General features: G+C 40.4%; 1 protein-coding gene across 5 annotated transcripts in view; it reads left to right on the top strand.

Moving 5' to 3' along the window:
* The window catches only part of ZFPM2 (zinc finger protein, FOG family member 2), a 501,246-nt gene extending 483,501 nt beyond the window's left edge, over positions 1–17,745 (top strand). For 4 of the 5 annotated variants that reach the window (XM_017962214.3, XM_017962215.3, XM_017962213.3 and 1 more), the window contains 2 exons: positions 11,910–12,134; positions 14,246–17,745. In XM_017962214.3, the coding sequence (XP_017817703.1) occupies positions 11,910–12,134; positions 14,246–16,737 (2,717 nt within the window). In that variant the 3' untranslated portion in view covers positions 16,738–17,745. The remainder of the gene's footprint in view (positions 1–11,909; positions 12,135–14,245) is intronic. The other variant, XM_017962216.3, reaches the window with a different exon arrangement.
* The last annotated feature ends 4,507 nt before the right edge of the window (positions 17,746–22,252 follow it).

Genomic DNA, 22,252 nt, shown 5'->3' on the forward strand with positions numbered 1-22,252 from the left:
GAATTTGGTATATGATTGAGATGGGGGCCAGTTTTTGTCATAGGAGGAGGAGTAGGCCAGAGGTTAGGGGTGTTCCTTGGGTGACTTCTGGAACTCAAAAGTGGAATGGAGCTATTCCTAGTTTTATGGCAAGGGCGGTTGTTATTATTAGGGATGAGAGTTGATTGGTGTGACTTGTTATTGTTCAGTATCCTGATAGTAGGTTGTTGGAAACAATTGCTATTATGAGGATTATGGATGCAGTAGATTGTACTAGGAAATATTTAGTAGCGGCTTCTGTGGAGCGGGAGTTTGTTTTTTTTATTAGAATTGGAGTAAAGGCTAACATGTTTATTTCTAGACCTGCTCAGGCTAGGAATCAGTGTGAGCTTAGTGTTGTAATGAGTGTGCCTGTGATTACCGTGGTGTAGATAATAAGTTGAGCTAGTGGGTTGATTAGTACGGGAAGGGTGTGACCAACATTTTCGGGGTATGGGCCCGATAGCTTATTTAGCTGACCTTACTCTAGGATAGGGTGTGAGAGGTAGCACGGAGAAGTTTGGGTTCTCAGGGGTAGGTTCAATGCCTGCAGTCCTAGAAATAAGAGGGTTGGGGCCTCTATTATTTACTCTATCAAAGTAACTCTTTTGTCAGACATATTTCTAGGTTTGAGGGGGGATGCTGGAGGTTACGATGGGCCTTGAGGTATTTCATATGAGGAGTGCTAGTATAAGTGGGAGAAAGTTTTTTCATAATAAGTGTATAAGTTGATCGTAACGGAATCGGGGGTATGCTGCTCGGACTCATAGAAATAAGGAAGTTAGGAGGAGTGTTTTAATGGTAAAGCATGTTGTGAATAGTTCTGGTGAATGGATGGGGTAGAATGTGCCCAGGAAAATTGTGGTTGTTAGGGCATTTATTATGATAATGTTTATGTATTTGGCCATGAAGAATAGAGCGAATGGACCTGTGGAGTATTCAGTGTTAAAGCCTGATACTAGTTCTGATTCGCCTTCTATGAGATCGAAGGGGCTTCGATTTGTTTCTGCTAGTGTGGAGGTAAATCATATTATGGCTAGTGGTCATGATGGCAGGAGAAGTCAGAGGTGTTCTTGTGTTGTAATGAGTATGTTGAGGTTGAATGAGCCACTTATTAGCAAAACTGATAGTAGAATGATGGCGAGGGTGACCTCGTATGAGATCATTTGGGCGACAGCTCGTAGGGCTCCGATTAGAGCGTAGTTTGAATTTGATGCTCATCCGGATCATAGGATGGAGTAGACAGTTAGACTGGTCGTGGCTAGGATAAATAGGAGTCCTAGGTTGAAGTTAATTAGGGGGTTGGGCATGGGGAGGGGGGTTCATAGGAGGAGGGCAATGGAGAAAGCTAGAGTGGGTGCGGTAATATAGAGAGCAGTGGTGGATGTTGAAGGTTTTAGAGGTTCTTTGGTGAAGAGTTTTATTGCATCAGCAAAGGGTTGTAGTAGTCCGTAGGGACCTACAGCGTTGGGCCCCTTACGTAGTTGTATATAGCCTAGTAACTTTCGTTCAACGAGTGTAAGGAACGCCATGGCGGCTAGCGTAGGTATAATGAGGAGTAGAAGGTTTATTGTGGTCATGATGTTAAGAAGAGGAGTTGAACCTCTGATTGTAAAGTTTTAAGTTTTATGCAATTGCCGGGCTCTGCCATCTTAACAAACCCTGTTTTTGGGTGAGATGTATAATATTTTGCTAAATTAAGATTAGGTCATTTATGTAATGAAGGCGCTTTATGAAGTGGGCCTTATTTCTCTTGTCCTTTCGTACAGGGAGAAATGTAGAATAGGTAGAAACCGACCTGGATTGCTCCGGTCTGAACTCAGATCACGTAGGACTTTAATCGTTGAACAAATGAACCCTTGATAGCTGCTGCACCATTAGGATGTCCTGATCCAACATCGAGGTCGTAAACTCTATTGTCGATATGGACTCTAGAATAGAATTGCGCTGTTATCCCTAGGGTAACTTGTTCCGCTGACCAAATTATTGGATCAATTGTAAATGTTAGTTTGTTTTGGCTTGTGTGGTCTCGGCATGGATTATTCGGAGGTTTGGTTGTGCTCCGAGGTCACCCCAACCAAAATTTTTAATGCAGGTGTAGAGATTTAAAAATCCGTAGGTTTGTATGATTCCTGGTTGCATTAATAAATTAAAGCTCCATAGGGTCTTCTCGTCTTATTATTATATATCCGCCTCTTCACGGACAGGTCAATTTCACTGGTTGAAAGTAAGAGACAGTTAAACCCTCGTGTTGCCATTCATGCGAGTCCCTATTTAAAGAACAAGTGATTATGCTACCTTTGCACGGTCAGGGTACCGCGGCCGTTAAACGTGTGTCACTGGGCAGGCAGTGCCTCTAATACTAGTAATGCTAGAGGTGATGTTTTTGGTAAACAGGCAGGGGTTAAGTTTGCCGAGTTCCTTTTACTTTTTTTAACCTTTCCTTGAAAGCATGCCTGTGTTGGGTTAACAGTGAAAGTAGTATGGGCTTGTTTATGTTTATCAATACTAGGCTGTTAAATATGGGTGAGGCTTTCGGTCTGATTTAGGCTTATGCGGTGGAGAAAGTATTCATGTTACTTATACTAGCATTATTACTTCTATAGGGTGATAGATTAATCCAATGTAGTGTGAGGAGTTCAGTTATGTGTTTGGGGTTTTTTGGATAGTTGATGTTGAGCTTGAACGCTTTCTTAATTGATGGCTGCTTTTAGGCCAACTATGGTAATTGGGGTTTTTACTCTCTATATAAGGTTTTTTCCTACTGTCTAAAGAGCTGTCCCTCTTTAGACTAACAATTAAGTTTACAGGAGGATTAAGTGGTTCTATAGGTAAACTTAAGGTTGAACTAAGATTCTATCTTGGATAACCAGCTATCACCAGGCTCAGTAGGCTTGTCACCTCTACCCAGAAATCTTCCCACTATTTTGCCACATAGACGGGTGTGCTCTTTTAGCTGTTTTTGGGTAGCTCGTCTGGTTTCGGGGAATTTGGCTTTAGTTCTCTTTGTGAAATTATTTCTAGCTAATTCATTATGCGAAAGGTACAGGGGTTAATCCTTGCTATTTTGTGCTTGGGTGGTTTTCTATCTTTCCCTTACGGTACTGTATCTATAGCGTCTGGTTAAAATTTCTATCGCCTATACTTTATATAGGTGAATGGTTTGGTATATGTTGGTTTGGTGTTAGTGTTGATTGTGCTTAGAGCTAGTGTTAGCTCAAGGTAGTCAAGCGGTGTTGAGATTTTCTGGGTGTAAGCCAGATGCTTTATGTTAAGCTATACCTTGATTTATCCAAGTGCACCTTCCAGTACACTTACCGTGTTACGACTTATCCCCTCTATATAAATATTAGGGTGTTTAGTTAAGATGTTCCTTAAATATATTTGAGGGGAGTGACGGGCGGTGTGTGCGTGCTTTATGGCCTAGTTCAATTAAGCACTCTATTCTTAATTTACTGCTAAATCCTCCTTGGACTCTGAGGTTTCATAAGAGTTATCGTGGGGTTTTCTGAGGTAGAAAATGTAGCCCATTTTTTACCATCTCATAGGTTACACCTTGACCTAACGTTTTTGCGGGGAGGGCATTTGCGCTCACTTCGTAACCTTCATCAGGGTTTGCTGAAGATGGCGGTATATAGACTGAGCAAGAGAGGGTGGGGTGGATCGGGGTTTATCGATTATAGAACAGGCTCCTCTAGGGGGATGTGAAGCACCGCCAACTCCTTTGAGTTTTAAGCTGTTGCTTGTAGTATTCTGGCGAGTAGTTTTGTTGTTTTAACTATTGAGGTTTAGGGCTAAGCATAGTGGGGTATCTAATCCCAGTTTGGGCCTTGACTGTGGTGTGTTCAGAAATTTTAAAGCCACTTTCGTAGTTTATTTTACATCAGCTAGGGTTTTACGGTTTAGATGGAGTTTAGCTTTATTGTATCAGATCTAAAACACTCTCTACGCCGATCTCTATTGGCTAGGGTTAATCGTATGACCGCGGTGGCTGGCACGAAATTAACCAACCCTTATTATAGCATAGCTTAGTTAAACTTTCGTTTATTGCTAAAGATTTGTCACTGCTGTCTCCCGTGGGGGTGTGGCTAGGCAAAGTGTTTTGAGCTGCGTGTGCGTGCTTAATACTTGCTCCTCTTGGTCATAGTGATTTGTAGGGCGTCTTCACCGGGGCGGGAATGCTTGCATGTGTAATCTTGCTAAGAGCCAACAGAAAGGCCAGGACCAAACCTATTTGTTTATGGGGTGTGCAAGCCCATCTAGGCATTTTCAGTGTCTTGCTTTAGGTAGGTTTAAGCTACATAAACGAGTAAATGGGTATGACTATGGAGTGATTTCTTTGGGGTTGTAGTAGGAGAGGTATTGGTTTGGTAGTGGGTAGGCAAATGTGAAGGGGGAGGGGAAGGAAAGGGGCCGTGGGTTGCTGTCAAGAGTGTTTGGTGAAGTAAATTTGTATTAGTTGAGGGAATGGCAGTTGGAGTCGTGCACACCTAAAAGATGAAAATATAAGCTCTGGCCGGGCAAATTGAGGCTTTTGTTTTTGGGGTTTGGCAAAAGTGGGTTTAGGTGGGGGTCAGAGATGGGGGTGGGGGGGGTTTGATGGAATTTTTATTGTGGTTTTGTGGTGTGGTGGGAGTGGTGTCGTGGAGTTGATTATTGATATGTCCTACAAGCATGAATTAAATAACACCTTACTGGTAGTTATGCGGGGCTAGGATATTGAACGTAGGTGCGATTAATAATGTCATGGACTAGGGATCAAAGGCAGGCGCGGCAGGACGGGATGTGGTGGGAGTCAGCATTCTGCGATGGGGTTGCGTGCGGACCAGAGATAAAAGATACCAAATGCATGGAGAGCTCCCGTGACTGGTTAATAGGGTGATAGACCCGTGATCCATCGAGATGTCTTATTTAAGGGGAACGTGTGGGCGATCTTGATTGCTATGGCCCTGAGGTAAGAACCAGATGCTGGATACAGTTCAATTATAGCTACCCCCACAAGTTATGGGCCCGGAGCGAGGAGAGTAGCACTCTTGAGCGGGATATTGATTTCACGGAGGATGGTGAACAAGGGATTCCTAAGTGAGGGGGGGGGGCATCCGTGGTGAGGAGGATTTTTTAATAGGTATGTGCTATGTCCAATGAACAATTTAATGTACTATGTATGATTAATATAGGGCTAGTTCTGTTGGTATCCATGGGGGAAATGTGTGGACTTTGAGGGAGTGTGTTATGTGTTACTGTTGAAGTATTCATTAGAGTTCTTGCCTGTAAGCATGTCTTTTAAGGGGATTAGGTACGTATGTAAAAACATGTGCTATGTACAGTTAAGCATATATAGTACTATATATTATACATGTTGGCTAGCAGTAATGCACGAATTACATAATGGCATTAAAGGTAGGTTAGTACTAAAGTTATGCTGTAGGGCTTGTACAACATAAAATACAGAAAGTAGTTTAAGTCAGAACGCCAGTTTTGGGTGTTGGCAGTAGAGTTAAGTACTTTCTTTCTGATTGCCCTGGGGAGAATATTCCATTTCTGGTTTACAAGGCCAGTGTATTAATTTATACTACGAGGGCAAGTTCATTTGAGTAGGTTGTTCTCGATTAGGGAGGCCAGCAGTATTAAGATTAGGCTAGTGATAAAGTATATTGTGGATGCTATTTGGCCAATGATGATAAAAGGTTGGGTCACTGGTTGGCTTCCAATTCAGGTTAGGGTTAGTAGAATTGTAACTAGGAGTCAGAATAGGAATTGGCTGAGTGGGCGGAATATTATGCTTTGTTGTTTGGATTTGTGGAGTATGGGGATAATTGCTAGAATGAGAATTGATAGGAAGAGTGCTAGTATGCCTCCCAATTTGTTGGGCACAGATCGTAGAATTGCGTATGCGAATAGGAAGTATCATTCTGGTTTAATATGTGGAGGAGTGCTTTGTGGGTTGGCTGGGGTATAGTTATCTGGGTCACTTAGGAGGTCGGGTGAAAATAATGTTAATGTTGTTAGGGTAAAGAGGAGGAGGATTAGACCTAGGATATCTTTAACTGTATGGTAGGGGTGAAAGGTGATTTTGTCTGAGTTAGAGGAAATTCCACAAGGGTTGTTCGACCCTGTTTCGTGTAGGAATAGTAAGTGTACGGTTGTGAGAGCGACGATAATGAAGGGTAGGATGAAGTGTAGGGTGGAGAATCATATGAGAGTGGGGTTATCAATGGCGTACCCACCTCAGACCCATTGAACAAGGTTGGTTCCGATGTATGGGACTGCTGAGAGTAGATTTGTGATTACTGTTGCCCCCCAGAATGATATTTGGCCTCATGGGAGTACGTAGCCCATGAAGGCTGTTGCTATGGTTATGAGTAGAAGCATGATGCCAGTGTTTCAGGTTTCTAGGAGAAGATATGAGCCATAGTAGAGGCCTCGGCCTACGTGCAGGAAGAGGCAGATGAAGAGTATGGAGGCACCGTTAGCGTGGAGATAGCGGGTGGTTCAGCCGTAATTTACGTCTCGAGTGATGTGTGTGATTGAGGAGAAAGCAGAGGAAGTGTCTGGTGAGTAGTGCATTGCTAAGAATAGGCCTGTGATAATTTGTAGAATTAGGCAGGTTGCAAGAAGTGAGCCGAAATTTCATCACACGGAAATGTTGGATGGGGTAGGTAGGTCAATGAGGGAGTGGTTGATTATTTTTATGATTGGGTTAGATTTGCGTATTGGAATCATTTGGTGCTTTTATAGTTGAAATACAACGATGGTTTTTCATATCATTGGTTATGGTTAAAGTCCATATGGAAGCAATGACATATATTTTATTTACATTAAGCGTATTGTTGGTTATGGGGTTTGTGGGTTTTTCTTCTAAGCCCTCTCCCATTTATGGGGGTTTAACATTGATTGTTAGTGGTGTAATTGGTTGTGTAATTATTTTAAATTATGGGGGGGCCTACATGGGTTTAATGATATTTTTAATTTATTTGGGGGGTATAATAGTTGTTTTTGGCTATACTGCGGCGATGGCTATTGAAGAGTATCCTGAGACATGAGGCTCAGGGTTTGAGGTTCTAGGGGGTCTTTTGGTGGGATTAATAATGGAAGTAGTACTAATTTTATGGGTTTTAAGTTTTGATGGAGTAGTGGTGGTGGTTAATTTTAATAATATGGGTAACTGGGTGATTTTTGAGGGGGAGGGGTCGGGGTTAATTCGAGGCGACTGTATTGGTGCGGGTGCCTTGTATGATTATGGGCGTTGGTTAGTGGTGGTTGCCGGTTGAACGTTGTTTGTTGGTGTATACATTGTGATTGAGATTACTCGGGGTAATAGGTTATATTATGAGAAGTAGGGTCAGGATAAGGGGGATGAGGAAAGAGAGGAAGTAGAGTTTGATTATGCCTTTCTGGGTGGTTCCAGTTGTGGAAGCCGTAATATGTGTTTGTGAGATTATTTTGGGTATAGATTTTTCTAGCCATGTTGAGTCTAATAAGAGGAGGGCTAAGTTTTGACTTCTAAGTAGGTTTTGCTAGGGGATCATACGGTGAACTGTGGTGGGGAAGTATCCTAGTATGTTGGAGAATTTGAATATTTGTGATGGGTTTTTCACTTGTAGTTTGTTGGTTATAAGGGCGAGGTCTAGGGCTGTTAGGAAACCGAGAGCAGTTGCGTATAGGGCTGAGAGTTTGAGATAGAAGGGTATTGTTGGCTGGGGGAGTGAGGTAGGGGGGATATTACTGGTGATAGGGAATCCTGCAATTATACTGCCTATTGTGAGGCGTTTAATTGGGTTTAGTAGGGCGGGGTTGTTTTCGTTGATGTTTATTCGGGCTGGGAAGCGGGGTTGTCCTGTTAGGGTAAGGAGAATGGTTCGAGTACTGTAGGCGCTTGTTAGGGAGGTGGCGATGAGAGTAATAAATAGGGCTCAGGCGTTGGTATACGACGTATTTGTGGCTTCGATAATGAGATCTTTGGAGTAGAAGCCTGTGAGGAAAGGTATTCCCGTGAGTGCTAGGTTGCCAATAACTAGGGAAGTTGAGGTGAGGGGCATTGTTTTAAATAGACCACCTATTTTTCGGATGTCTTGTTCGTTATTTAAGTTATGGATAATAGATCCGGAGCACATAAAGAGTATAACTTTGAAGAAGGCATGAGTGCAGATGTGTAGGAATGCTAGGTATGGTTGGTTAATACCAATGGTGACTATTATTAGGCCTAGTTGACTTGAGGTGGAGAAGGCCACGATTTTTTTGATATCATTTTGTGTGAGGGCGCAGATGGCTATGAATAGGGTAGTAATGGCTCCTAGACATAGTAAGAGGTTTTGGATTAGTGTGTTGCTTTCTATTAAAGGGTGAAAGCGAATAAGTAGGAATACTCCGGCAACAACTATGGTGCTGGAGTGAAGTAGGGCTGAGACCAGGGTTGGACCTTCTATGGCAGAGGGTAATCAGGGGTGAAGACCAAATTGAGCTGATTTTCCTGTTGCTGCTAGGAGAAGGCCTACTAGTGGAAGGAGATTTGAGTTGGAGTTTAGAGCCAGTATTTGTTGAAAGTCTCACGAGTTATAATGCAGGAGGAATCATGTTATAGCCAGGATAAGACCAATGTCGCCGATGTGGTTATATAGGATTGCTTGGATGGCTGCTGTGTTGGCGTCTGCTCGAGCGTACCATCAGCTGATTAGAAGGAAGGATATGATTCCTACACCCTCTCAACCAATGAAGAGTTGGAAAAGGTTGTTGGCGGTGACTAGAATTAGTATGGCAGTGAGAAAAATGAGGAGATATTTGAAGAACTGATTGATGTTTGGGTCTGAGTTTATGTATCATAGTGAGAATTCTATAATAGATCAGGTGATGAATAGTGCGATTGGAATAAATATTATAGAAAAGGTTAGATCTAATGTTTGGGTTGTTATTCAGTGTCAGCTTCAAATGGTTGTTTCTTGATTTGAGAAAATGTATAGGGTTATTGGAAGAAGGCTAGTAATAAAGGCATATATTATAGTTATCTTTACATAGTTTGGGTATGAGCGTTTTTTGTCAGGGTTGATGAGGGTGGCAAAAATTGGAAGAGTTAGGGAGGCGAGGGTTGTTATTATAATAGGGGCACACATGATTGTGACTTTTATTTGGAGTTGCACCAATGTTTCTGGCTCCTAAGGCCAATGGATAGCTGTTATCCTTTAAAAGTTGAGAAAGCCGTAATTTTAAGTACGGAGGCATGGATTAGCAGTCCTTGCAGGTTTTCTCGGTAAATAAGAAGTGATAAGCTTCTATAGTTAGGTTCACAATCTAATGTTTTGATTAAACTATATTTACAAGGAGTAAGTCCTAGAATGGTGTTGGGATTAAGGGTTAGAAGAATGACTGGGACAAGGTGTATAAATATTAACGTATTTTCTCGTGTGAAGGGGGGTTTTATGTTGATTATATGATGTGTAAGTGTTCCTCGCTGCATTGTGATGAACATGTGGAGAGAGTAGAGGGCTGTAATTAGTATGTTGAGTCCTGTTAGTACAATAGTAATATGGGATCAGGAAAATGAGGCTGCGATTACAAAGAGCTCACCTAGTAGGTTAATGGTGGGGGGAAGGGCAAGATTAGTAAGGTTTGCTGTGAACCATCAAAAGGTTATTAATGGGAGTAGGGTTTGAAGTCCTCGGGACAGTAGTATGATACGGCTGTGGGTACGTTCGTAGTTTGAGTTAGCTAGGCAGAAATAGATGGAGGAGGTGAGTCCATGGGCAACTATAAGGATAATTGCACCAGAGAAGCTTCAGGGGGTTTGGATGAGGGAGGCTACGATTACTAGGGCTATATGGCTTATGGAGGAGTATGCGATCAGTGATTTCAGGTCTGTTTGTCGAAGACAGATTGAGCTTGTTATGATTATACCTCATAGAGATAATATAAGGAATGGATAGGCTATGTACTCTGTTAAAGGGTTAAGGATAGAAGTGAGTCGTATTATGCCATAGCCACCTAGTTTTAGGAGTACTGCGGCAAGGACTATTGATCCTGCAATGGGGGCTTCGACATGAGCTTTAGGAAGTCATAAGTGTAGGCCGTATAGGGGTATTTTTGTCATAAAGGCTATTATGCATGCTAGTCAAGTAAGGTTGTGAGATCAAGTGGTTGCTAGTTTTTGGTCTATAAGTGTTAGTAGTGTGATATTCAATGAGCCTGTGTTATTATAGGTGTAGATTAGTATAATGAGTAGGGGTAGAGAGCCGGTTAGAGTGTAAAATAAAAAGTATATGCTTGCGTTGAGACGTTCTGCTTGGTTACCTCATTTAGTGATGATAATTAGGGTGGGAATGAGAGTAGTTTCATATTCCAATCCCATTTCAACCACTGATGCGGTCATGGATGGGCAAGTTACTTAACACCAGTCTCCTCACCTATAGATGGATGAAGGGGGACAAAACACACATGGAGAGATTTTCCATGAGCGAACACATGAACATGACACATCATAGCATGACCTGATAAATATGGTACCAGTATTAGCTGCAGTTCAAACACTGTTGTGTTTCTCTTAAGAGTACTGCAGTTGCCTCCCACCAGTCAAAAGTCTTTCTTCCAAATTCACTACCTTCAAAACTAGACTCTGCTGCTGTGATTCTATAATATCTGATTATGTCAGTGTCTTGCTTAAAATGATTCGGTGATGCTTCATAATCATGAAGACAAAATCTAAAACTCGTTGAGAGCCTGCAATTCTTTCAGTCTATCCCTGCCTCCTACAGCCTCTTCTCTCCCAGCCCTATCATGCTCCTTAACTCAACAGTACAGAACAGCCTCCCAGCCTCCCAGCCCCTCTGTCTCAGGCTCTCATGGCTTTCCCTGAGCTGCTCATTTGATCAGGATGATCCAACCCCTCTTCTCCACATAACTAGCTTAATTTCATCCTTCACACCTCAGCTCAGGCTGAGCTCATCATCTTCCCTCTAAATCTGTCTCTAATCTCCTCCTCTCTCCACTCCTGACATCAGCCTCTTTTCCATGCCCCGGGGCACTCCTCAGATACCTCCATCAGAACAGTAATTAGACTGTAATGTAATTAGCTGACCACATGTCCATCAACCGGAGGAGACTGTATGCTTCCTAAGGCCAGCTGTTTCATCTTTCATTTTGTTTTATACCCAGCTCAACACAGAGTTGGGCATATAGTAGCCACTCCGTAATTACTGTGTTAAAAAAAAATGGTGTCAGGGGTTGGCATCAGGGCTAACATTAGTTCAGCCATTACATCCTTACCTTTTAATCAATCAGATAATTTATATCACTATAAATGTATATTTTTTCTAACCATAAATATAATTTAAAATCAATATCTTAGGCCAGACACAGTGGCTCACACCTGTAATCCCAGCACTTTGGGAGGCTGAGGCGGGTGGATCACCTGAGGTAAGGAGTTTGAGATCAGCCTAGCCAACATGGAGAAACCCTGTTTCTACTAAAAATACAAAAATCAGCCAGGCATGGTGGCACTCACCTGTAATCCCAGCTACTTGGGAGGCTGAGGTAGGAGAATTGCTTGAACCCAGGAGGTAGAGGTTGCAGTGAGTTGAGATCGCACCACTGCACTGTAGCCTGGGTGACAGAGTGAGAATCTGTCACAAAAAATAAAACAAAATAAAATCAATATCTTGTGTTTTAAATATTGGAGTGTCCTCTTTCTAGAGTCTGGGAAGTTAATTTGCAGAGTATAACATTTCTTTCAAAGCCGAGTCCTCCGCTGTAGAACAACACCAAAGACTGTTACTCATCACTGTCCGATTGCCCAGTTCAGGACCTGAGAGCAGAGTCTGAGAAAAATTGAACTACATGCTGCTTTACCCATGGTTGGTTTCAAATGGACAGCAGCAAATGTGTCTCTGTGTTTTTCCCTGCAGAGGATATATTCCCTTGCAAGTCCTGTGGCATCTGGTATCGGAGTGAGCGGAATCTGCAGGCCCATTTGATGTACTACTGCAGTGGGAGGCAAAGAGAAGCTGCTCCAGTGTCAGAGGAAAATGAAGACAGTGCCCATCAGATTTCCAGCCTGTGCCCCTTCCCACAGTGCACCAAGAGCTTTTCAAATGCTCGAGCTCTAGAAATGCACCTGAATTCACACAGTGGTAAATGCTGCTTTTGTTTCTTCTGTTGCTCCAGAAGACTATTATTTTTATAAATATATATGCATTACATGCATACATCTATATCTATCTATCTGTAGCTATCTATAACATCAAAATCAAACTTTCTGGGTCAACCAGTGTGATCTTATGCCACTTATACTCAGCATATTTTACTCAAAAGATTTGGGTCTTAATTCTTTTCTGACAAATTCAGTGCTCTGACCACAGACCAAATCATTCTATTTGTTTTCGACTGAGGTTTTAAAAAAGCACATTATTTTCAAAAGAAAGTCTCAATACCCTTTGAATATTGTCATTTATTGCTTTAGTGTCAAGCAATCTTTGGAAACTGACCATAGTGTTTCCTGTATGGTAGGGAAGAAATAATAGGTACATAAATATAAGTATTTGCTGAATTGAAATAAAGCTACTCTATTGATAGATCCAATTAAAATTACAATTCAGGGATGTTTACTTTTAAATATGGATCAGCAAAATATTCTTGACTTCCGAAAGATGCGTCATAACAGCTTAGCTGGTTTTTATGACATAAAACTACTTTTAGTACTATGTTTTAAAATCCCTTAAGAAAAAATAGGCTAAAAAACAAATAAGGTTTTTAAGGCCCTCTCTTAATAGCAAGGTGGCAACTGTTCCCATTTAATTTGGAATTGTATGCCAGCTATTTTTGGTTTCATTTCATAGCATTCTAATTAACATATTTTTTTAAAAAATGAATTTAATTGAATGTACAGAATTCTATTGACTTTAAATAATTTTAGGTACATTCTTGCATGGGACAAACTAGGGACTGAGAATCATAGTTTTTCAGCACCTGTGATACAAACCTTGTAGGACACCTCTGGGTGACTTTCTTAGCTGTCTTTGCCTAGATTAAATGATTTTAAAATGGAAATACATGTTGAGTTTTAAGCTACTGTTCTAACCTCCAGTGCTGTAGTACAGTTCAAGCTTTTGTCTTTGAACCTATAAAAGTAGGCAATTTCCTTTCTGCTCATCCTCTTTCCTCTTCTTGCAAATGAGCTATCTTCATATAGATAATAAAGCAGGGGAAGCAGAAACAGATTGGTTGTCTCAGATGGTGAGTAAAGTCATATACAAAACAAAAAGAGCAGAATACAGGGGTCCTTTCAGCTAAATGGAAAAAATGAGTACTGGATTCATTGAGGAAAAAAGGAGACAAGGATAGTTAGACCCCTTTTATGACTACAGGACTAGGTACCTCTGCCATGTTTTCAGCTTATGAATGTAAAAGGCGGTCTTATTTTAGTCCAGAGTACAGAGGGGATAAGCCAAGCTGATTTTACCATATGCTGACCAATGGGAACTAGAGTCAACCTTAGTGATGCTTACCCACCACAGTCAATGATAATATTCAAAATATGTAATCATGGACTAGAAATAGGCAGCGATCAATCAGCATGGATGTCAATGCGAAATGACTATATTAGTAGACTGGTAGACTATATTAGTCTACCAGGTAAATATCAGCCCTGGATAGAGATAAACTATGTTCAGCAAAATTGTGGCGTAAAATTTTAAATTTATATTAAATATAAATTAGGATGTTATTAATTACTTTACAAAATCGTTTCTATTTGGCTTCTTTAGAATATAACCTATATGTAGTGTACTGAGAGTTATTTGATTTGCATTGGTTTTCAACAGCAATCCTAATGAATGCTCACTTCTTCCTAATGTAGAGGCTAATGTTCTAGTAGGAAGGTTATTGGATCAGTAATTATAAAATCTGAGGCTCAGGCATGGCTTCATCACTTAATAGCTTTATTAACATAATCAATTCCCTTAGCCTCCTTCAGCGTGTTTCCTCATCTGTAAAATGGAGACAGTGACACTTACTCCACTTCGATGCTGTAATATTCATGAAAGTAGTTTGAAAACTATAAAGTGCTATTATTATTATCACACACTGTAAGAGATGTCACAAGAAAACAGTTAATATAATGAATGAGATTCTGAACGATTTGATTCCTATTGTGTTGCAAACATTAGGTCATTAGAAAAGGTCCCTAGCATTCAAAGACCAACACACATGTTTCTCATTGTTCTTATTTTGTATGTCTCCCTAGGAGTGAAAATGGAAGAATTTCTGCCCCCTGGTGCTAGTCTAAAATGCACCGTCTGTAGCTACACTGCTGATTCTGTGATCAACTTTCACCAACACCTGTTCTCCCATCTCACTCAAGCTGCCTTCCGATGTAATCACTGCCATTTCGGCTTCCAGACTCAGAGGGACTTATTGCAGCACCAGGAGCTCCATGTCCCTAGCGGCAAACTTCCCAGAGAAAGTGACATGGAACACTCTCCAAGTGGCACCGAAGACAGCTTACAGCCAGCCACAGACTTACTGACCAGAAGCGAACCTCCCCAGAGCCAAAAGGCCATGCAGACTAAAGATGCGAGCTCTGACACAGAGCTGGACAAGTGTGAGAAAAAGACTCAGCTCTTTCTCACAAACCAGAGACCAGAGATACAGCCTACAACAAATAAACAAAGCTTTTCTTACACAAAAATAAAGTCTGAGCCCTCTAGCCCAAGACTTGCCTCATCTCCAGTTCAGCCTAATATTGGGCCTTCTTTCCCTGTGGGCCCTTTCCTATCTCAGTTTTCTTTCCCCCAAGATATCACCATGGTCCCTCAAGCGTCAGAGATCTTAGCCAAGATGTCTGAACTGGTGCATCGGCGACTGAGGCATGGCAGTAGTAGCTACCCTCCTGTCATCTACAGCCCCTTGATGCCCAAGGGGGCTACTTGTTTTGAGTGTAACATAACATTCAATAATTTGGATAATTATCTAGTGCACAAAAAGCATTATTGCAGCAGCCGATGGCAGCAGATGGCTAAGTCCCCAGAGTTCCCTAGTGTGTCAGAAAAGATGCCTGAAGCTTTGAGTCCCAACACCGGCCAAACCTCCATAAACCTTCTCAACCCAGCTGCTCATTCTGCTGATCCTGAGAATCCACTTCTTCAAACATCTTGCATCAATTCTTCCACTGTCTTAGATTTAATTGGGCCAAATGGGAAGGGCCATGACAAGGACTTTTCCACTCAAACTAAGAAGCTCTCCACCTCCACTAACAATGATGACAAAATTAATGGAAAACCTGTTGATGTGAAAAATCCCAGTGTCCCCTTAGTGGATGGGGAAAGTGACCCGAATAAGACTACCTGTGAAGCTTGCAACATTACCTTCAGCCGGCACGAAACATACATGGTCCACAAACAGTATTACTGTGCTACTCGCCACGACCCTCCACTAAAGAGGTCTGCTTCCAACAAAGTGCCTGCCATGCAGAGAACCATGCGCACACGCAAGCGCAGAAAGATGTATGAGATGTGCCTACCTGAGCAGGAACAAAGGCCTCCACTGGTTCAGCAGAGATTTCTTGACGTAGCCAACCTCAGTAATCCTTGTACCTCCACTCAAGAACCCACAGAGGGGCTAGGAGAGTGCTACCACCCAAGATGTGATATCTTTCCAGGAATTGTCTCTAAGCACTTGGAAACTTCCCTGACGATCAACAAATGTGTTCCAGTTTCCAAATGTGACACTACTCATTCCAGTGTTTCCTGCCTAGAGATGGACGTGCCCATAGATCTCAGCAAAAAGTGCTTATCTCAGTCTGAGCGGACGACCACGTCTCCCAAAAGGCTGCTGGACTATCACGAGTGCACTGTGTGCAAGATCAGTTTCAATAAGGTAGAAAACTATCTGGCCCACAAGCAGAATTTCTGCCCAGTTACTGCACATCAGCGTAATGACCTGGGTCAACTGGACGGCAAAGTGTTTCCAAATCCAGAAAGCGAACGAAACAGCCCTGATGTCAGCTACGAAAGAAGCATAATAAAATGTGAGAAAAATGGGAATTTGAAGCAGCCTTCCCCCAATGGAAACCTATTTTCATCCCACCTAGCAACCCTGCAAGGCTTGAAGGTCTTTAGTGAAGCCGCTCAGCTCATTGCTACAAAAGAAGAAAACAGACATTTGTTTCTTCCACAATGCCTTTACCCTGGAGCAATAAAGAAAGCAAAAGGAGCCGACCAGCTTTCTCCATATTATGGAATCAAGCCAAGTGATTATATTTCTGGTTCTCTTGTCATCCATAACACTGACATTGAGCAAAGCACAAATGCAGAAAATGAATCTCCTAAAGGCCAGGCTTCCTCAAATGGGTGCGCTGCGCTGAAGAAAGATTCTCTACCATTGTTGCCCAAAAATCGAGGAATGGTAATAGTGAACGGTGGACTGAAACAAGATGAGAGACCTGCTGCCAACCCACAGCAAGAGAACGTTTCCCAGAATCCTCAGCATGAAGATGACCACAAATCTCCCTCATGGATCTCTGAGAACCCATTAGCTGCCAATGAGAATGTCTCACCAGGAATTCCCTCAGCAGAGGAACAGTTGTCTAGTATAGCAAAAGGTGTGAATGGTTCCACCCAGGCTCCAACCAGTGGGAAATATTGCCGGCTGTGTGATATCCAGTTCAACAACCTTTCAAACTTTATAACTCACAAGAAGTTTTATTGCTCATCACATGCAGCGGAACATGTCAAATGAACTAACTGAATAAACATCAGTCACCTCTGGTATCAGTGTTTAGTATGTTGTTCTAACCAGTCCTGAAAAAAAAAAAAAAATAGCTATTTGAATTACATCTGGGCAATCAGGAGATAATTCATTATGGCTGAGTTGAAGACTTGAGGTGTAATTTCATTACAGTCCATTAGTAAAGTGTATTATTGGTGCCATTTTCAAAAAAAATTAATTTATTTTACCAGCAGTATTCATAGCTGTGGTTATTTTTTATTTAAAAACTTTATATTAAAGTCATTTGTAATGTTATTGTATAGTTATTGTGTAGCACATATGGTTTGCACTGTATAGTAGCTTTTAAAGAAAATAGTCACAAACAATACAGAAAATCATTTTAGAAATAGCTTCAAAAGCACTTGTGTATCTTGATTTTTTCTTATATGCTGTTGCAGATATATGTATATGCTAAAATATAACTTGCAAAGATGTTCTAAATACACATGCTATAAGTTCGCCTTAAGATTTCAATTCTTGGATAATCAGGCTCCGTTTGCACTTTATATTTTAGCAGATACAGTCTCTTAGTCACTAGGCTTTGCATTTGTATGTAGCTGTATGTTTCTGTCCATTTTCTTAATCCTAAACCTGTATGTTAAATGAAGATGGCAATTTTTTTCTTGTATAGTACTTGGATTTTCTTTCGCTGATGCAGCTCTGTCTCAATTTTTAAACCTTTGCTGTTAAATGCAATACTTTATAAAGAATGAACAAAATTACTGGAAGCAGTATTGTAAGTAATGAGGTAGTATTAATCAGTTTTATCTTTTGAAAGGCACAGTCTAAATCGAAACCCTAAACTCAATGCTGCAAGTATGAATTTAATTCATATATAAGATCTATTTAAATATAAGAGTAGCAATACTGCACCTGGTGATCGCAAAGATAATGTTCTACTTCTGATAGAAATAATTTCTCAACAAATGTTGTTACTATGCATGTATATGGATGGAATAAAATTCCAGATTGTTGGAGGAGTTTGGCGTACTTTTTTTCCCTTTAAAATAGAAGAGAAACCCTAAATCTATTATTTGTGATGAGAATAGTTTCAAAATGGCACTGAGTAGCTGTATTAACACAATGACAAATCAGTAAAGAGAAAGATTGTCCTTTACATACACCTAATTAATATAACTTACTCTATTAAAATGAACTAGAGGCTCCAGGCCATGAAACTAGAAAAGTTCTTCATTATAACTATGTATAATTAGTAGAATCTGTCTGTCTGCCTTTCCACATCATCACTACAGCACAGATAAAGAGCAGTTTCATGTGTGTCTACAAAACTTACAAGTCATATGCACAAGAATCAACACAAATGTTGGTCAAATGCACCCAAGATTCAGATGAAGTTTACCAGAGAGAGGTTTGCATTTTGAGGAACGGTGATGTGGTATGGTAAAGTGACTCTGATGAGTAAAGATGTGCAAATCTCATGCTTGGGATTTGTACATTTGTATAATCCAGGAGTTTGCATATTGAGGGGGAGTGGAGAGCAGAGAATGTGGGCCCAATGGGCCAGCCAGAGACATTGAGAGTGACTCAGCAGACATGATGGTCTCCCGCAAAATTAGGAATCTCCTGACTTGGAAAGGCAACTACCCACTTGAGGCTAAGACACACTCTTTACAGATAGGTTGTGATGCACTATGATTCATCCGTATTGAATCTGGTAACATAACGAACATAAATGTTGGCCTTAAGCATAACATACAAATACTGTAACAAAACATTAAAAAAAAAATGCTATGTTGTCAAAAACGTTTCTCCAGTTGCTCGTTGAGAATAACTATTTTCAGAATTGAAATCATGGGCTTAACTGATGCTTTCCATTTCAGTCAATGATTAAACAGTGAGGTGAACAGAACTAAGGTGCTTAATAGTGTGTAACAGGAATCTCTCAAATTATCAGATCCTTGGGGATCATTGGAGATGTTCAGAAAGACCTATGTGGTGCACAGGTTGGAACTGGTAGGGCTGAGTATTCTTAAGAGGGCTTTCTTCCCCAATCTCTTTTTCATCTTCTTTCCTCTTCAAAAAGAAAGAAAGAAAGAAAAAATAACCAAATCAACATATATTTATTGATTATGTGGCTTGTATCCACTATTTAGGGGATGAAGGCAAAGAAATATAACACGTGACTCTTTTCTCAAAGAGCTTATAATTTGATTCAATTTGGTGCTTCTCAACACTTATCTCACTAGAATTGCCTAAGTAATATTTAAAAATGCCAATTATGTATATATTTTTGTACATTGGGCCTTACCGTAGATCAATTCGAGAAACACTCAAGCCTGTGAGCTCTGAGAATCTATATCTTGTAAAACCTGTCCAGGTGGTTCTAATATGCAAACAGTGTTGGGAAATACTGAAAGGTAAATTAGAAGAAAGCATGAAGGATAAGTGAGACTAAGTATAGTAAAAGAACCAAAAGATAAAAGGAAACCAATATGAGATGAAAGAGCTGGGGCAGGCTGCACAAATAGGGTAGGTTCTGGAGAGGTGGATACCATGGTAAGGAAGGCTACCTTTAGGCCACCCTGAGATATTTGTACAGTGTATCCACAGGGTGTTTATTTCAAGTATTGTTTGTATAGTTGAAAGTAAGTTCTAATAGCTGTTCACAGAAAGAAGAACAGTGTAGGTTGAAGTAGTGACATTTGGATCAGAACTAGACCGTGGAGAGTGTAGAGGAAGAAAATGGTATTTCTACATGTGGCAATCACCGTATGTTACAGTACAAAAGTGGAATGCAACTGGCATGTGAGGATGAAAAGTGAGTAAAACATTTTTCAAAAGAAGAGAGTTTAGATTGGAAAGAAAAGGAAGCTGAAGTGGGAGGATTGCTCAAGCCCAGGAGTTGGAGACTGCAGTCCCTTATGATCACGCCTGTGAATAGTCACTGTACTCATGCCTGGACAATGTAGCAATACCCAATCTCTAAAAACTAAAAAATAAATGTAAAAAAGAAAAAAAAGTATAAATAGGGATCTGGTATCACCATGCCAGACCTTGAGTGGCAGACTAAGTTTTGTGGACTAAGGTTTATGGACTTGCCTTATACTTTGCCTCTTAAATAGGGTCAAAAATGAAAACTATGTTTAGGAATGGTAATAGAGTAAGTATGAGGTCTAGATGCTACACAGAGGAAGTTTATTTAGAAGGCCATAGTGATGTTTTCAAATGAGGGGGCGGGAAATGAGAGCCTCTACCAGGTGAATGGAGAAGCACAAGCGTGGGTACAAGATTTAATGTGGGTACAATGAATTAATGAGTAACCATCAAGACTTGGTACAAGTTAGTGAAGATGAAATCAAACAAGAAGCCAAATATCTTCAACCCACACTGATTAAAAAAATGACCCATGTTCAATAAACATTGAAGTCAGAATATTATTGGTTGAGTAATCTAGTTGAAGAGTAGTAAAAAGAACCATGGTTTATATCAGTTCTTCAGATTGTGGTATTTCAGTCGTCTACAGAATTCTAAAGCCTACTAAATGAGAACAGCTTAGTTTTCAAGTTTTTTGTTTGTTTGTTTGTTTTTTGACAAAGCAATCTTAGGGTATTCTGTGTTGTTTTCTCTTGGCCACAGTGAAGAACCTTTGAATTAAACAGAGAGAGTGGGAAGCTGTGTGTGAAATTAGTTAAGCTGGCAGCAGATTTTAGTATATAATTGGTCTTTCAAGTGCTTATTTCTAATACGTAACACATTTCAGTGTTTAAAACTACTATAATTTAAAATAATTCAACATATATGTTTTAATATTGAAATTGAAATGGAAAATCAAGTTGTTATGGAATCTGTGAGCACTATTTGAAAACTTTATAGCCAGTAAGAATGCTCTTATTTTCAGGCAAAACTAAGGTTTAGAGATTTTAAGTGCTCAAAGTTATAAAGCTAATAATTGAGAATCAGATACCTAGGTTTTGCCCTCCGATTACCTGCTAACATCATGTTCTTTCCTTCATTAAAACAGAAGGCAAAGACTAAGGCATGTGATGGTATCAATGTTATCCAAATGTCTTGGTCTCCAATCTATGTTTTGAAAGAAAGGCAACATTTCCCTTCAAATGCGTAAATTTCAATGGCTTAAGCCTCCACCAGCTTGTATGCCAGAATATGGACTAATAAGCTATTGAGATTTTCCCAGTGTGGCGACCCTTTTGAGACTGCTCTTGGATGGGCTGAGGGGGTCACCGCCACCTTCTCCAGGTAAGGACCACTGCTTTCACACTCGGGTTTCAAGGGAAGAGACACTGCTCTCCCCTTACCACATAATCACCAGCATCAGATATGCCTCACTCTTAATAACACAGTCCATCAGTATTTCCTTAAAGTTCAGGAAAGATAGAAAAGCAATGTACAGAATACCCCTCAAGTACTCCAGTGACCCACATCTAACCCCCAGCTTTCTTGCAGGATGACCACCTGAACTCTCTGCACCATAAGTGGATCCACACCTCTTGTGTTAAGGTGTCCTAAACAATTTCACAGTAGGACCCAAAGAGAAGCAGGTTTTCGCTCATCCTAGTCACAGGTTCACCTCTGGAATACTCACTTCCTGCCTTAATGCTGACCCCTTTAAAGTTCCCCCTTCTTATCCTTCTAGCCACACCACATTAGATTCCACAAGTCATCACGACAATCAGGTCAAGGGCTGCATATCTTAAAAACAGAGGCATCAGTAGTCAGTCTGATACAATTACACAGTGAATTCACTGCCTTTGAGGCCTCTTCTCATTTTCTTTGAGAAAGTGCTTAAAGAAGAAAACATATAAAATAGGTCAATGAGAAAAAATTGAAAGTACAGGCAAAGGGTAATTTAAATCCATACTTAGAAGGGAAACATTTCTCTAATGAAAACTGTAAAAACAAAGCAAAAACAAAAAGAAGAACTATTCATTTCATAAGCAAATTTTTTCTATTAATTTATAGAACAGTTGAGGTTCTTGAAGTTGCCATATCTCAAATATTTTCATTCAGAAACATATCTATTTGTTCCTGTCACCCAGTAAGGTTAATAAATATAAATTGACTGAAAATAGTGGTTTTCCCATAACTAAAGATGGTCGTTCCCCACAACAAATTGTCTTTATTGTTAAAGGCCAATATTCCCTATAGTTCTTTTAAAAGATGTTTTTTTCCCAGTTTCTAATTATTAAGGATTCAAATGATCTTAACTTGGGTCACCTTGTCACATAATAAGGGAAATGTACAAGTAGGAAATATTTTTAGTTTCACAGATGCAAGAATAAGTAGCAATCTCCAAAGTATTTCAGTTTTTAACTTCAACATTATTCTCTAACACCAAACCTTTATAAGATTCATTTTGAAAAGTATCAATATTAAATTATTGACATTTAAGACTAAGAAATTGGCCAGGCTTGGTGGCTCAAGCCTGTAATCCCAGTACTTTGGGAGGCCAAGGAGGGTGGATCACCCAAGGTCAGAAGTTCAAGACCAGCCTGGCCAACATGGT

Source organism: Papio anubis, chromosome 8 (genome assembly GCF_008728515.1).
Source record: "Papio anubis isolate 15944 chromosome 8, Panubis1.0, whole genome shotgun sequence".
Taxonomy (NCBI): domain Eukaryota; kingdom Metazoa; phylum Chordata; class Mammalia; order Primates; family Cercopithecidae; genus Papio; species Papio anubis.